The sequence below is a fragment of the Physeter macrocephalus genome, unplaced genomic scaffold, assembly GCF_002837175.3.
Source record: "Physeter macrocephalus isolate SW-GA unplaced genomic scaffold, ASM283717v5 random_241, whole genome shotgun sequence".
Lineage (NCBI taxonomy): Eukaryota > Metazoa > Chordata > Mammalia > Artiodactyla > Physeteridae > Physeter > Physeter macrocephalus.
In genome coordinates, this window is record NW_021145527.1 from 1 (window position 1) to 13321 (window position 13321).

At 57.4% G+C, this 13321-nt stretch overlaps 1 protein-coding gene across 1 annotated transcript; it reads right to left on the reverse strand.

The window, feature by feature from the left end:
• Window positions 1–7: 7 nt before the first annotated feature.
• On the reverse strand, window positions 8–11900 carry LOC102974892 (myosin-binding protein C, cardiac-type; the record flags this gene model as incomplete). Its single annotated transcript, XM_028484810.1, has 22 exons — window positions 11831–11900; window positions 10418–10684; window positions 9726–9839; window positions 9555–9647; window positions 9325–9473; window positions 8237–8354; window positions 7707–7755; window positions 7462–7491; window positions 7233–7286; window positions 5943–5960; window positions 5509–5663; window positions 4473–4605; window positions 4212–4214; window positions 3968–4092; window positions 3782–3887; window positions 3521–3687; window positions 3000–3165; window positions 2211–2317; window positions 2096–2125; window positions 1066–1205; window positions 736–816; window positions 8–31 (listed from the first exon to the last, which is right to left on the reverse strand). Coding segments are annotated over exons 1-22 (2154 nt in total), but the record flags the coding sequence as incomplete, so codon positions are not given.
• Window positions 11901–13321: the final 1421 nt, after the last annotated feature.

Here is a 13321-nt window from a genome sequence, read left to right on the forward strand (position 1 = left end):
CCCGGACCCGGCCCTCAGTCTCACACAGCAGCTGGTGGGGGAGTAGGAGTTGGGGGGAAGGACCCAAGTCAGAACCCAGGGGCTTCTGCAGCCTCTGCAACAGCTGACAGCCCTGAGATGGGAACAGAGCTCAGCGCTGGGTCTGCTGGGGTGACACAGCCTGCGTGGAAACTGCACCCATGTGAGCATCTAATCCAAGACCCTTTCCTTAAGACCTGCCATGGGCACGACATCAGGGCAAGGGTCACAGGTTCTAGCTCTAGCTCTGTCACGGAACTTTAGACAATTGCCTGTCGGCTCCATGCCTCAGTTTTCCTATCTGCTGAATGGGAATAACATGACCTCACAGAGCTAATGTGAGGATACTGAAAGACCACAGCTGGGTAGAGGAACCAGCAGTGAGTGGAGGACAAGAAGCTGACCTGATTGGTGCCCCTGCAGCTACTCCTATTGAAAAGTACCAGGGACCCCACTCCCTTGCTGGCAAGAAGCACAAAGTCAAGGTCAGCTCAGGAAGATAAGAGCCAGGGAGCGCCCCCAGTCAGGAGGACTTCCTGGCAATGTTGGTGTGAACGTGTGTCCGTCTGGGGCACGAGGGCCCCGTGGAGACCCTACCAGGGGCAGGAGCACAACTCCTGCCAGATGTGGCACCTTCACAGAGACCTCACCTGAGGGTGGATACCACATGGGCAGAAAATGACTGAGGGCCAATGAGCCACCTTCAGCCTCACTCACCTTCTTGTCAAATATCCACTCATCACTGGCACCTGAATCCCCCGATGCATCAAGGGCTGGCCCTGCTGGGACCTTATTCCCCTGGAACAGAGCAGGCAGGAAGGAGTGGGGGGAAAGAGGGTCTGGCTCAGCCTGGAGGGAACCCCTGCCAAGCAACCCCTACCCCTGTCTCTCCTTTGCCCACCTCGCCGACCTCTCAGTCTGCTGAGCCTCTGTGCTCCTAGTCAGTGGCCAGGGCGTGTACATGTGGGGTGGGGAGCAGGTCCCAGCATACGCTAGTCCCATGTACCCATTTTACAGGTGGGGAAGTGGGGGAGGGATCCACAGTACCTTTGTGATGGTCTTCTGCCAAATCACAGTAGGAGCAGGGTCCCCGGAGATAGGGACGTCCAGGCGTAGCTTGTTCCCAGCCACCACCACAATGGTATCCGGCACGCGACCTGGGCAGTCCAGGTGGATCTTGGGAGGTTCTGGCAGGGAGATGGCACAGGTCAGCGAAAGAGGAAGGGGCCTAAGGCCTATGAAAGAGGGGAAAGCTAGAAGGAGCACATGCCCCTGGCTGTTTTGTTTTTAATTTATTCTACTGAGGTATAGTTTGCACACACTAAAATGCCAAGACTTGAGCGTACAGCTTGATGAGTTTTGACAAATGTATATACACCCTGTGTAACCACCACCCAGTCAAGATCTAAAACATTTCCATCTCCCTAGGAAGTTTCCAGGGAGGTTCATAACATCAGGTCACCTAGCGTAGCATTTCTCAACTTGTGTTTGGGGGAACACCAATGTCTTCCTAGAAAAAAAAATTTCCATGGACAAACAATTAGGAAACCCTAGGTTAAACAAAGTTAAGCAGGATTTTTTAGAGCCTTTGACATGCTAATGCACCTTCTGAATCAACAAGAGGTTCCCAAACTTATTTCACCATGGAACCCCTGTAAAATGGAGTATCATATTAAGTGAACCCTGTTTAGAAAGCCCTGACCTAGAGCATGCCTCAGCCTGGACTATTCTCCTGAAATTAGGATCCTACACAGTTTAATCTAAAAGCAGGAAATGTACTTCTAAAAGCAAAAAAGAGTTAACAATAAAATCTCACCTCTGTGTCATCTGAAAGCTCACACACACCATGTCAGATCACTGTTCCTACCGTCCCACAGGGGAGCCACTTCAGGATCCCCATTTTAGAGGTGAGGAAACTGAGGCTCAGAGAGACCGCAGTTGGCCCGTGGTTGTGAGTGGCAGAGCTGGGGCTGGGCCTCAGGGTCCCCACTCCCGGTTCCTTTCTTCCCTCTGCTTGTGAGTGGAAGGGAGACACGGGCAGGGCGTGGGAGGCAGCACGCAGGGGCCCAAGACTCACCCTGCCTAGGCACGAAGTCAATCTTGACCTCTGCAAGAGATGCAAGAGCAAGTGGCACCAGCGTGAAGGCAGGGCCCAGCAGCAGGGGCCCCCATGCCCCTCAGCACCCGCTCACCCATGAAGTGGAGCTTGGCAGACAGGTTACAGGCGAAGCCTTCTGGCACAAAGCTGTAGTCCGCCTCGTCTGCGGGTGTGACGTCGTCCATGGTCAGTCTGTGGACCCTGCAGGGCAGTGATGGCTCAAGGGACCCTGCTGGGCCATGCACCCCTGGCCTCACCGGACACCCCAGCCAGGGCTCCAGGGGGTCCTCACCCCACCCTAGCTCAGTGGTGTTCTAAAGTGCTCTCTTCCTCTATGTTTAAATTTTTCAGCTCCCTTGCATGCTTTCAGAGGTAAGCACTGTAGATGTGTCCCCTTGGCTGGGCGACTGGAGACTGGGCAGGGGCTGGTCTCATTAATCTCTGTGAACTTGGGCCCAGATGCTCAGGGCATGAGTAAGAGAGTGGGAGAGAGTGAGGGCCCCTGGCCAGAGCCGTCCTCCGAAGCCTCCTACTCTGCCCTGGTCACGAGTTGGGGGAGGGGGCGTGGGGGCTCCCAGCCTGTCTGTATCTCTCACTGCTTCGTCTTTGTCTCTGTCTCCCTCCTTCTCTGTCTCTAATGGACTCTTCTTCTCTGTATGCATCTGCCTCTCCATACTTCTGTCTGTCTCTCTCTATTTGTCTCTGTCCTGATTCTGTGTATCTGTCTCCCTGTTCATCTGCTTCTCCCTCTGTCTCTCAATCTCAGTCTGACTTTCTGTGTCTCTATCTCAGTCTCTCTCTGTGTGTGTCTCTCCCTCTGTCTCTGTCAGTCTCTGTTTCTCTCTGTCTGTGTGTCTGTCTCTGGCACACCCTGCACACTCACCGCCCGATGTGGGACACCTTTATGCGGCTGTCAGGCACCAGCTCCTTCCCGTTCTTCAGCCACACGCCCCGCACGTTCTCATCCGACACCTCACACTTGAACACGGCCTGGTCCTTTGAGCCTACCGTCAAGTCCGCGATGCTCTGGTACACCTCCAGCTTTTTCTCTGGGGGGCATAGGGCAGAGCCAGTGAGCTGGGGAGGGTATGTGTGGGAGTGAATCCCTGCGGAGATCCCTCGGGCTTGTGAAGACACACGAGTGCAATGCATGTGTGCCTGTTACGGTGCCGTGTACAAAAGGAATCTCATGTGTGCCGGGGTGGGTGACACTAACCAGGCCCATCTGAACCTCCAAATACCCTCCAGGTAGTCACCTCAGCATCCCCATGTTATGGATGAAAAAGGTGAGGCCTGAGGTGTCAAAGTGACTTGTCCAAGGCCTTGAAGGCCTTGATCCTGGGTTTGCCCAATTCCCCTACATGGCTGGGGGGCTAGTGCTGAGGGGGGCCTCCAGGGCCTCACCCTGAACGATGAGTTCAGCCAGAGCCTGGCCCCCACTCGTGCGCAGCGCATAGCGCCCTGCATCCTCCAGCGTTGCCTCATTGATGATCAGGTGGTGTCTCTGGCCGTCCTTCTTGAACCGGTATTTGAAGGTCTCCTCCCGGGTCAGTTCCACCCCGTCCTTCAGCCTGGCCAGAGGGTGGGCAGTAGGTGCCAGGGCCTCCTCTGGCGATGCCCCCAGGTCCCTGGCCCCGCCCCGAGCCCCCCGCCTCTGGCACTCACCATTTGACCTGGGCCCCCTCCTCAGACACTTCACACTCAAACTCCACTCGCTGTCCCACCATCACCAGCTGGTCCTCCAGGGGACATGTGATGAGCACGGGGGGCTCTGTCAAGCAGAGAGAGCATGATGGCTGGGCCGCTCTGTGGCGCCCCTCCCCTCTCAGGGTCTCAGGGCACCAGGCCCACCTTTGACAAAGAGCTCGGTGCTGCACTTCTCGCTGCCCACCACGCACTGGTAAGCCGCGTCGTCCGCCAGCGAGCACTGGCTGATGGTCAGCGTGCGCTTGGCGCCAACGGACTCGAAGATGTACCTGGGCGGGGCCGGGGTGTGGGCAGGAGAGCCATGGACGCACCTCCTGGGCTCTGGGTGCCCCCTCAAACTGCCGTCGGGACCCCCGTGCCCACACCCGAAGCCTTCCAGGAGCCTTACTTGCTGTGGAGCAGAAGGGGCCATTGGAGCGTCCTCGATGGGAGGAGCGAGACCAAGAGAAAATGAGCAGGGAACAGAGCCGGGAAGAAACAGAAAGGTGGGGAGTTAGACCCAGAGAGACAGGGATCCAGAGCTGGCCAGAGAGCATGGGTGGAGGGAGAGGCAGGGAGAGCACGGCCGGGGAGCAGCCCCCCCAGGGCCCCGCCCCCCCAGGGCCCCTCCTCACCCTGCAGTGTCCCCGGGTCCCACTCCCATCCGCACCTGCCGCTCATCTGGATCTCCTGTCCGTTCTTAAGCCACTTGACCTCGGTGTCGGGGTCGGCCAGCTCCACGGTCAGCCGGATCTTGTGGCCCTTGCTCACCTGGTAGGCCGGCTGCAGCTTCTTCTGAAAGGCTGAGCGCTTCCACCCCTCAGCCCCCTGCTCCCAGGGCTGGCCCAGCGAGGAGGGCGAGGTCCTGCCCCTCTCCTCCTCCTGCCTCCCCACGTCTCTCTCTGTGCCTCCGCTGTGACCCTGTCTCTTTACCCTTGTCTGTCACCTCCTTGTCTCTCTGTCTTTGTCTTCCTGTCTTCCTTGGGGGTCCTCTTCACCTGCTCAGCTCAGGGATAGGGTCCGGGGCTTTCCAAAAAGACAGAAGCTTGGCAGGAGAATGGGTGATGGGACAAATGGGCCTTCTCCTCCTCTCCCCTCTGTTTTACCAAAAACCCCCGGTTTTATGCCCTCCTACCAGGCGCCTCTGCTGTCCCAGCTCAGTTTCCAGGGCTCCTTGTCAACCCCTTGATGGGGAAGGGCTGGCCTGAGCCCTCTCCTCGGACCCGCCTGGGGGCGAGGGGCGCTAAGCTGCACCCACCTGTTCTGTTTGCCTGTGAGGAAGATCAACCAGGCTCTTCTCTTCGCGGCTCGGGGGGTCTCTGGGCTAAACTGGCTTCTTCCCCTTTTTTGGGTGTGGGGAGAATTAAGCAGGCTTTTTTTTCCCAAGCCGGGTAGGGGCGGAAGAGGCCGCCTGGCTTTGGCTGGGGGAGGAGGGCTGGCCTGGGCTCCGTCCTCTTCCTGTGGCGTCTCTGGGCTAACTTGGCCCTTTTCTTTTTCTGCGCGGCAAGGTGCCAGCCTGGGCACTCCCGCTTTTTCCCCCCCACACAAGAGGGGATTCACCCGGACTCCCCTTTCCTGAGCGTCTCTGGGCCAAGCTGGACGCAGCTCTTTTTCCATGGGCGCATGCGCGTGCACGTGCGTGCGTGTGCGTGCGTCTGCGCAGGCGCTCATCTCGCCCTCTTCTCTCCCTGGCAGGGGTGTCTCACCTGTGCTCTTCTTCTCCTCCCGCCTCATGCCCTTGAGCCTCTTGAGCATGCCTCGCAGGTCGGTGATGCCGTGCTGGAAGGCGATGCGCTCGTACTCTGACGGGGATGCCTGCCGCAGGATCTCCCACACATCCTCCTCCGCGGGGGCCTCCAGCCTCGAGTCCCTGTGTCACACGGTCCACGTGGCGAGACTTCAGGGCAGCCCCCATGGCCAAGACAAAACTGCAGCCCCCTCTCCTCCCCTCCCAAGCGGAAGGTGCCCCTGCCCCTCTGCCTCTTCCCTTCTGGTGGGACAGCTCGAGCTGGAGTGGGTCCTGGGCCAGTGCTGGGGCTCAAGGGGGCTTAAGGCTTCAGTATGGGGGGGGGGGCTGGGACTGGGAGGTGCTCCTGGCTGAAGTAGGGGTGACAGGTGCAGAGCTTCATGGGGCACTCACCGCGGGGTCCGGAAGCTGCTGCTCCAGGTGGGGAAGAAAAGCAGTGGACACATTAGAGGTGTAACAGAGAAGAACAAACCTGACTCCATATTGGATCTACTCCTTTAGCTCTAACCCTTGTGCTGTGTTGCCTGTGCTTGGTCATGCTGGCTCTGCACCTTTGTAAAAGAATGTTACCTATGGCCCAAACTATATGTGATAGCCCATTCTCAAGGCTTTGCCTCCCAGGCTTGACCTTTAAAGGTATATACATAACACTTTTCATTTGTATAGAGATTAAAAAATTACAGAACGGAAAATAGCATTTGTCTCATTGGAGGTTTAAAGGAACATTGTGAACAGACCTACATGGCCGGCTGCAAGAACAAAGGATTCCACCAAGAAGTCTGCAATAACCAGCCACACCCCCTTCCCTTTTAGTAGAAAAGAAGTCTGAATCCTAACTTGGGGAAGATGGTTCTTTGGGACACTAGTCCACCATCTTCTCGGTTTGCTGGCTTTCTGAATAAAATCGCTATTCCTTGCCCCAACACCTTGTCTCCCGATTTATTGGCCTGTCATGTGGCAAGCAGTCTGAGCTTGGACTTGGTAACGAAGGAATGGGTCATCCCTCCATGGACCGCAGCCCGTGGGTCCTCACCTCCACCCTCCTCCCTGCACTTACACCTCTCTGTTTACAGGGCACATGTGGCCTTGTTTATGCCTCCTGAGCTCCGGCAGGTGGGTATCAGGAGAACCCGAGGCTCAGAGACTCTCCCCAGTCAGTAGGGATCCTCACCCAGGTCAGTCTGATTCCCCAGCCCTGTCATCTGTCATCCGCCCTGGTGGAGATGGCTACAGGGTCCTGCCAGTTCCCTGCTGCCCCAAAGCACTTGACCCCGATGCTCATTTTCTGGGCTGCAGCAGCATTGGCCATACTGCAGAGTCCAGGAGAGGGAGGGACAGGACACTGAGGACACAACTCAGTTGCACTGGGCTCGGTGGGCAATTCCTGAGGCTTTGGAGCCTTCTCCCAGCTTCTGGGTCCCCAGAGCCTATTGAGATGAGCTATCGCAGACTCAAGTGTAGGATGGTCATGGGAACGGTGTGAGGGTGTTAGTTCACAGGATGTAACTTCTGCTGAGCCCTCTGACTCTTCGCAACACCTGGATTGTCCCATTTGACAGACAAAGATGCCAGCTCAGAGAGGTGCAGTGACCTGCTCAGGGCCCCACGGCTGGAAAACCACGGTGCCAGAATTTGAAACTGGGCCACGCCAGCTGCTCTGAGAGCTGCTACCCAGGGGCTCACCTCTTCCTCAGCAGCGAGCTGAAGTCCAGAGTTCCAGCATCCTCATGGCCGTCACTATGGAGAGGAACCCCCATAAGGCCACAGTTGAGCCAACTAGAAGGGGTTTGGGAGCAGGGGGTGGGGTCGTGGTGAGGGGATGGACGTGAGAGGAAGGGACACTGGCTGAACGGCTGCTCCCTGACTATCTCAGACCCCCAGGGTCTGTGTACAGGTGGGTAGGAAGGGGTACCTGATTCGCCGACCACCTCCAGCCAGGCTCCTGTGGGGGTTAGACTCAGTTTCTCACCTGCCCAGGGGAGCTTACTCTCTTCCATCCCCATCCTCTTCAGCCTGGCCCTCCACATCACCCCAAGCCCTGACCCCCGTTATCAGGCCCTGTCCTGGTGCCCCCACATTACCCCTGGCCCGAACCCCAAGGGGCCTCAGACCCCAGCACCGGCCTCCCCCAGGCCCTGATGAGAGGTGGCCACTCACGTGCGGCGGAAAGCTGATCGGAGGTCCACATCTCCGGGGCCGATGGCCTCTGGGTTCAAAGAGGGGGATGAGTCAGGGGAGGAGGCTTCAGAGGGGGCCATCCCAGAAGCCCTGCCCTGGGATCTCCTGGTGTTGCAGACCTGCCCATCCATGACCCCTTGACAGTGGGCATCTGCCCCAGGACCAAGGCTTTCCCAGCCAGAGTCGAGGTACCAGGGACGTGGGGCAGTTTATCGTTCCCAGTACCTTTGAGATGGTTCATCTCCCGCCCATCTCTCAACTTACCCTTCACCTGTTCACCTGTGCCAGGATCCCACACACCAAGATGACTAAGACCCCAGATGAGATCTGGGCTCAAGCCCCACCCCAACCCTGGAAGCCTCGATGGGTTTCTTTCAGTATTGGGCATGTGGTCAGTGGTTGCATGGCCAGGGCTCAGCATCCTCCTTAGTATTGGGAAGTGGAGGCAGGTATGGGGACAGGACCCATGGGGAGCCCAAACCCAGAACTGATGCCAGAGGGCCCCTTACCATGGACAGTGAGGTTGAAGTTGCAGCTGTCAAATTTGTCCTTGGTGGACACCTCACAGCGGTAGCCACCAGCAAAGGTGGCCTGGGCATCTGTGATGTGCAGCTCAAACAGGTAGACCTGTGGAGGTGAGCTGTCAGGGGAGACTGGAAGCGAGGAGATGAGGCCCTTCACCCCTAAAGGAGACTGTGGGTGGTTAAGGGCCACTGACCTTCTCACCCCTCAGGGCTTAAATTAATCCATACAGTTTTGTATAAATAGAAAAAGGGGCCCCTTCTCAAGATATGTTGACTGCCATCTGCTGGCACAGGGTGGTGATAAAATATAAATCAAGGGTGGCTACAAGGCAAATGGCATTCACTTAAGATGAGGCACTTTGGGGAATTCCCTGGTGGTCCAGTGGTTAGGACTCCATGCTTTCACTGCAGTGGGCCCAGGTTTGATCCCTGGCTGGGGAACTAAGGTCCTGCAATCCACGTGGTTTGGCCAAAAAAAAAAAAAAAAAAAAAAAAAGGAGGCACTTTTGTTCAGTGCACAGCCCACACAACTGTACATGTCTACCCTGCCCTGCCAGAAGCCCCCTTGCCTGGGCCGGGACTGTGGAGGAGTAGAAGGAGCAAAGGTTAGGAGTCAAAGCACAGGTTCTAGGCCTGGCTCTGCGTGACCTGGAACCAGCAATAATAAGCTCTCAAGCTTTGGTTTCCTTGTCTGTATAGTGAAGAATTGTTATGGTTGATCATTGAGGGTCGCTTGAGCTCTGATACCCATCCATCTGGGGCCTTTACACCCTCACTGACTGGTGCCCCCCAAACCTTATTTATGCCCCCTTGAGACGATCATGGCCTCCGAGCCCCCCACGTCCCACAGGTCCCCTGTGCCTCGCCATAACCCTCCTCTGAGCCTCCCCATGCTCCCTGTGTGCCCCGGCCCCCCAACCAGCTTCCCAGGCTCCCCATGACCTTCTTTGCACCTCCTCTGTGCCTCAAGTCTCATGGTGCCCCCTGCCTCTCTGTGCCCCCCATGCCTTCCAGGGGCTCTCCAGGTCCCCTTTCCATGCATCCCCGTGACCCCCGTGCCCCGCAGGTCCCACCTTGCTGGTCCGATCGTAGCTGTCGTGCAGCTGCAGGTGTTGCCCCACCTTGCTGCTCAGGTCCACCCACTTGCCCTTGAACCACTTGACTACAGGTGGTTTCAGGAGGCTAGCCCCGGCCACGCGGGCTGAGAAGGTGATGCTGCCACCTGCAAGAGAGGGGTGACAATCGGGGATGCCCTGCTGCCTCCCTCCCCACCTCACCCTGGGTGCAGCAGCCCCGCACTCACCCGCGGTCACCTCGCCATCCTGTGGCCTCATCACAAAGAGGCCGATGGGATCGTCAGGGACACTGGGTCCATCGGGGGCTGCTGAGCTTGACCCTGTGGACAGAGGCCTTTGAGACCTGCCCTGGGACACCCCCATCCACTGACCCAGCCTCCCTGACCCACTCCTCTCACCTTCAGGACTCGGGGAGCCTCCTTCCACTTCAGTGGCCGAGGCCAGGGCTTCTCCAAGGGCTCCAGGAGCCTCAGCAGGGGCGGGAGCAGGGCCTGGCACAGGCTCTGCCTTCCCTGGAGGGGATCAGATGGGGGGGTCGTGGAGCAGCTTCTAACCAGAGACCCCCTCCTCTTGTCCCTGGTCCTTCCCGCCTTTGCAGTGTGTACAAAGGTTCATTCAGCCTGCCTCTCACCTTCTCCTCGCCCTCACTGGCCGTCTGTGCCCACATTCCAGGGGGTCGGCCTGAACATCCCTCCTCTCCTTCCCCAGGCTCTGGTCTTGGTCCAGCCCCCCAGGCTGGGCTGGGGCTCCCTCCACACCCATAAGCTCATGGGGCTTCCCTGCCAGCACACACAGCCCACCGACTTCCCATCTGCGTGGGCATGTCCAGTGGGAGGGCAGCTCATGTCTTATTCATCTCTGAACTTCCCCCACCTCCGCAACAGCCCAGACAGGCCAGGGAGCCACGTGGGGACACTCAGAAAGGTCTTGCTACAGAAAATGGGAAAAGGCCATTGCTGGCTGAGGGCACAGCCGAAGCAAAGGTAAGAAAGTGGGAAAACATCTCCTGCACTCTGGTCGAAGGAGAGGTGGTGGGGCTGCCCCTGCCCCCAGTAGCTCCAACTTCAGGGAAGGCTGCCCAAGGTCTTACCTGCTTCTAAGACCTTGAGGTCAAACTTGACCTTGGAGGAGCCAGCGATGACTGCATAGGACCCCTGGTCGGCAGAGCCCACGTCCCTCACTGTCAGCGTGTGCCGCGTGCCCTCGGCTGCCAGGCCATATTTGTCACTGGCACCGATGTCACTGCCTGCCCGCTGCCAGCGCACCTTCACTCCTGCCCGCTCTGTCTCGGCCTCGAACACGGCAGGGCTGCCTGTGGCCACCTCCACTGACCGTGGCTTCTTGCTGAAGGCGGAAACTGAGGGGCAAATGGAATCTGCAGGGGCCCCTGGCTTGTGCATGCACACCACCCCTATAGTGCTTCTTATTAAATACGACAATAAGCACTTTAATGCATCACCTCATTTAATGCTCCTATGGCTCTATGAGGCAGGTGCAGTTATTATGTCCATTTCTCAGATGAGGACTCTGAGGCTCAGAGAGGTTAAGTGACTTACCCAAGATCACACAGCCAGTAGGTAGGAGAGCCAGGCCTGTGGTCCAACCTCCATACAAGAATTTTGCTAGGTGTGTCCCTGGATACCCCACCCTCTCAGCCTGTGGAGGCCCATCCCCCTTTCACCCCACCAGCTGGGGCGCTTGGCAAGGGACCAGTACTCTGCCTACTTGGACGTGGCTAAATTTGTCCTCTAAGGGCTTCAGGCTGAGAATAAGCAACCGAGATAAGGCTGGCCTGGGAGGGAGCTGGGGCTGGGGGGATGATCCCTGACATGGACAACCTTGGTAAGGGCACAGGCCAGGACTGGGACTCTGGGCTGTGACTTTCTCTGCCCTTGGCTGGGGATCAGGGGCCTCTTGACCATCCCCTCCCAGAGCAGAAGGGCTGCAATACCCCACTGCGGGGGTCTTGACTGGTGTGCGGGCCACAGGGGTGCAGGCTCATAAAGCAGACAATCTCAGAGCTGGAAGGAACCAACCTAACCCCTCTTTGTACAGATGGGGAAACTGAGACCCAGAAGGGGAGGGACTTGTCCAAGAGCATTCAGGGAGCCTGGCTCAAGTCTAGAGTCATCCTGGGGTCCTTCCTGCAGCAGCCTTTTCCCAAAAGGCAAGCCCAGGCCTAACCTTGCTGCAGGAGATGGGCATGGAGGCAGGGAAGGGGTCTTCCTGCATCCTGAGAGTGGGATGATGCCTCACTTCCTGCCTTGGCTCTCTCCCACTCCGTGCCCCTGACCCTGGTTTACTCTCACTCTCATCAGAAAGATGAGAAGGAGAAACTGGGAATCGAAAAAAGGACCCAGGAGGACGGTGCCCCTCTGCTGGGACTCAGAGGCCTCGTCCTCATCAACCCCCTCAGGAACTCGCTCCTAGGCCCGCCCCCAATTGCAGATGTCCCCAGCCCTCCCTGCCCCACGCTCAGCGCCAACCCCAGGCCTGGAGCTACCTGGTTTCTTCCCTGACTCAGGCATCTTGGGAGAGGTCACACCAGGAACTGAGCAGGCACGGGCCACCGAAAGAGAATCTGAGCAGGGATCCGTCCCCCTAATATATAAGGGGCCACCCCTCCCCAGGCCCTCCTTATCTGCACCCGGCCCAGCCACCTGCTAAATATAGACAAATTCCAGAGATCAAGGGCCCTCCAGGAGAACACGGGACCCCATTGTTCCTGGCTGGCCCTGTCCCCTCCCCCGCCAGCCCAATATGACAGCTTCTGACCCCAACCCTCAATGAACCTCAGGGGTAGCCCAAGCCCTGTCTGTACGTCCTTCTGACAGGCAAATTGTGCGGTGGGGGCGTGTGGGACCCATAACCCTGAGGCTGACGGGTCAGACACAGCCTTGCCGGGCAGTGGTTACACGCACAGCCCTGGGCTGGGCTGCCCTGAGTCCTAGCTCCTCGCGTCAGTGTTCCTCTGTGACCTTCTGCCCCCTGTGACTGCCTCCACACCCCCTCCCCCCGCCCCCGCTCAGGTCACATCAGGAACATCAGCTGCTACACAGAAAGAAGCAAATTACATGTGACCTACTGTAAGCAAGACCCAATATCAGGGAAGGTCATTTGTCCCTCACAGTCAGGAGGGAGGAATTCTGTACACAAGGATTGTCCACGTGGTTAAAACTTACCAACCCTTTTAACACCGAAATCCATTCTTTTCTTCCATTTTAACCATGTTTAAATCGCATCTCATGTTCCTGGGCCTTCTTTAAAAGGGGACTGGGCATGACTTTCCCTCTCTCGGGGCTCAGAGATCCACGTAGGGGGTGTCGTGTTTGGGCTTTCCCAGTCTGAGCCCTCGGGGCGAGGAGGTGTGTGTGGGTGTCTACCCCAACACGGATGGCCCCAGAATCTGGATCCTCTGAGGTCTGTAGGTTGCTGAGGAAAGTTCCCTCACTCCCAGGCTGTCGGCCACCTCTTCTTGCTACTGTTGGAAGCAAGAAGCTTACAGGTTTCCCTGCTCATCTTTCTCTGGCTCTCCCCTGCTGTGCGCCAGAAGCCAGAGCAACCAGACACTAGGGTACATGGGAGGAGTTCACGGTGTCAGGGTCCTGCCAGCATGGATTCCGTGAGGATGCTTTGCGGCCGACGGGAGCTCTGGGGCTTAATTCCTGCTCCTGAGCAAGCTGCACGTTACCCCCTTCCAGACACGTGAAGCTTCCCACCTCACACTGCCATGGTGGCCCACACGGGGTGGGATCAGGGATCCCACACAGGAAGCCTCGCTGTGTGACCTTGGACAAATTATTTGACCTCTATGAGCCTCAGTTTCCCAGTCTATAACATGGGATATTAGATTCCACTTCTCAAGGTTACCATGTAATAAATGGCCCGAAAATCCAGTGTTGTTGTCATTATTAATTAATATCATCATCGCTGGGGTCATAATCTAAAGGTTATGAGTTTAAGCCTCATTGAGGCATTAAAAAAAAAAATTTAT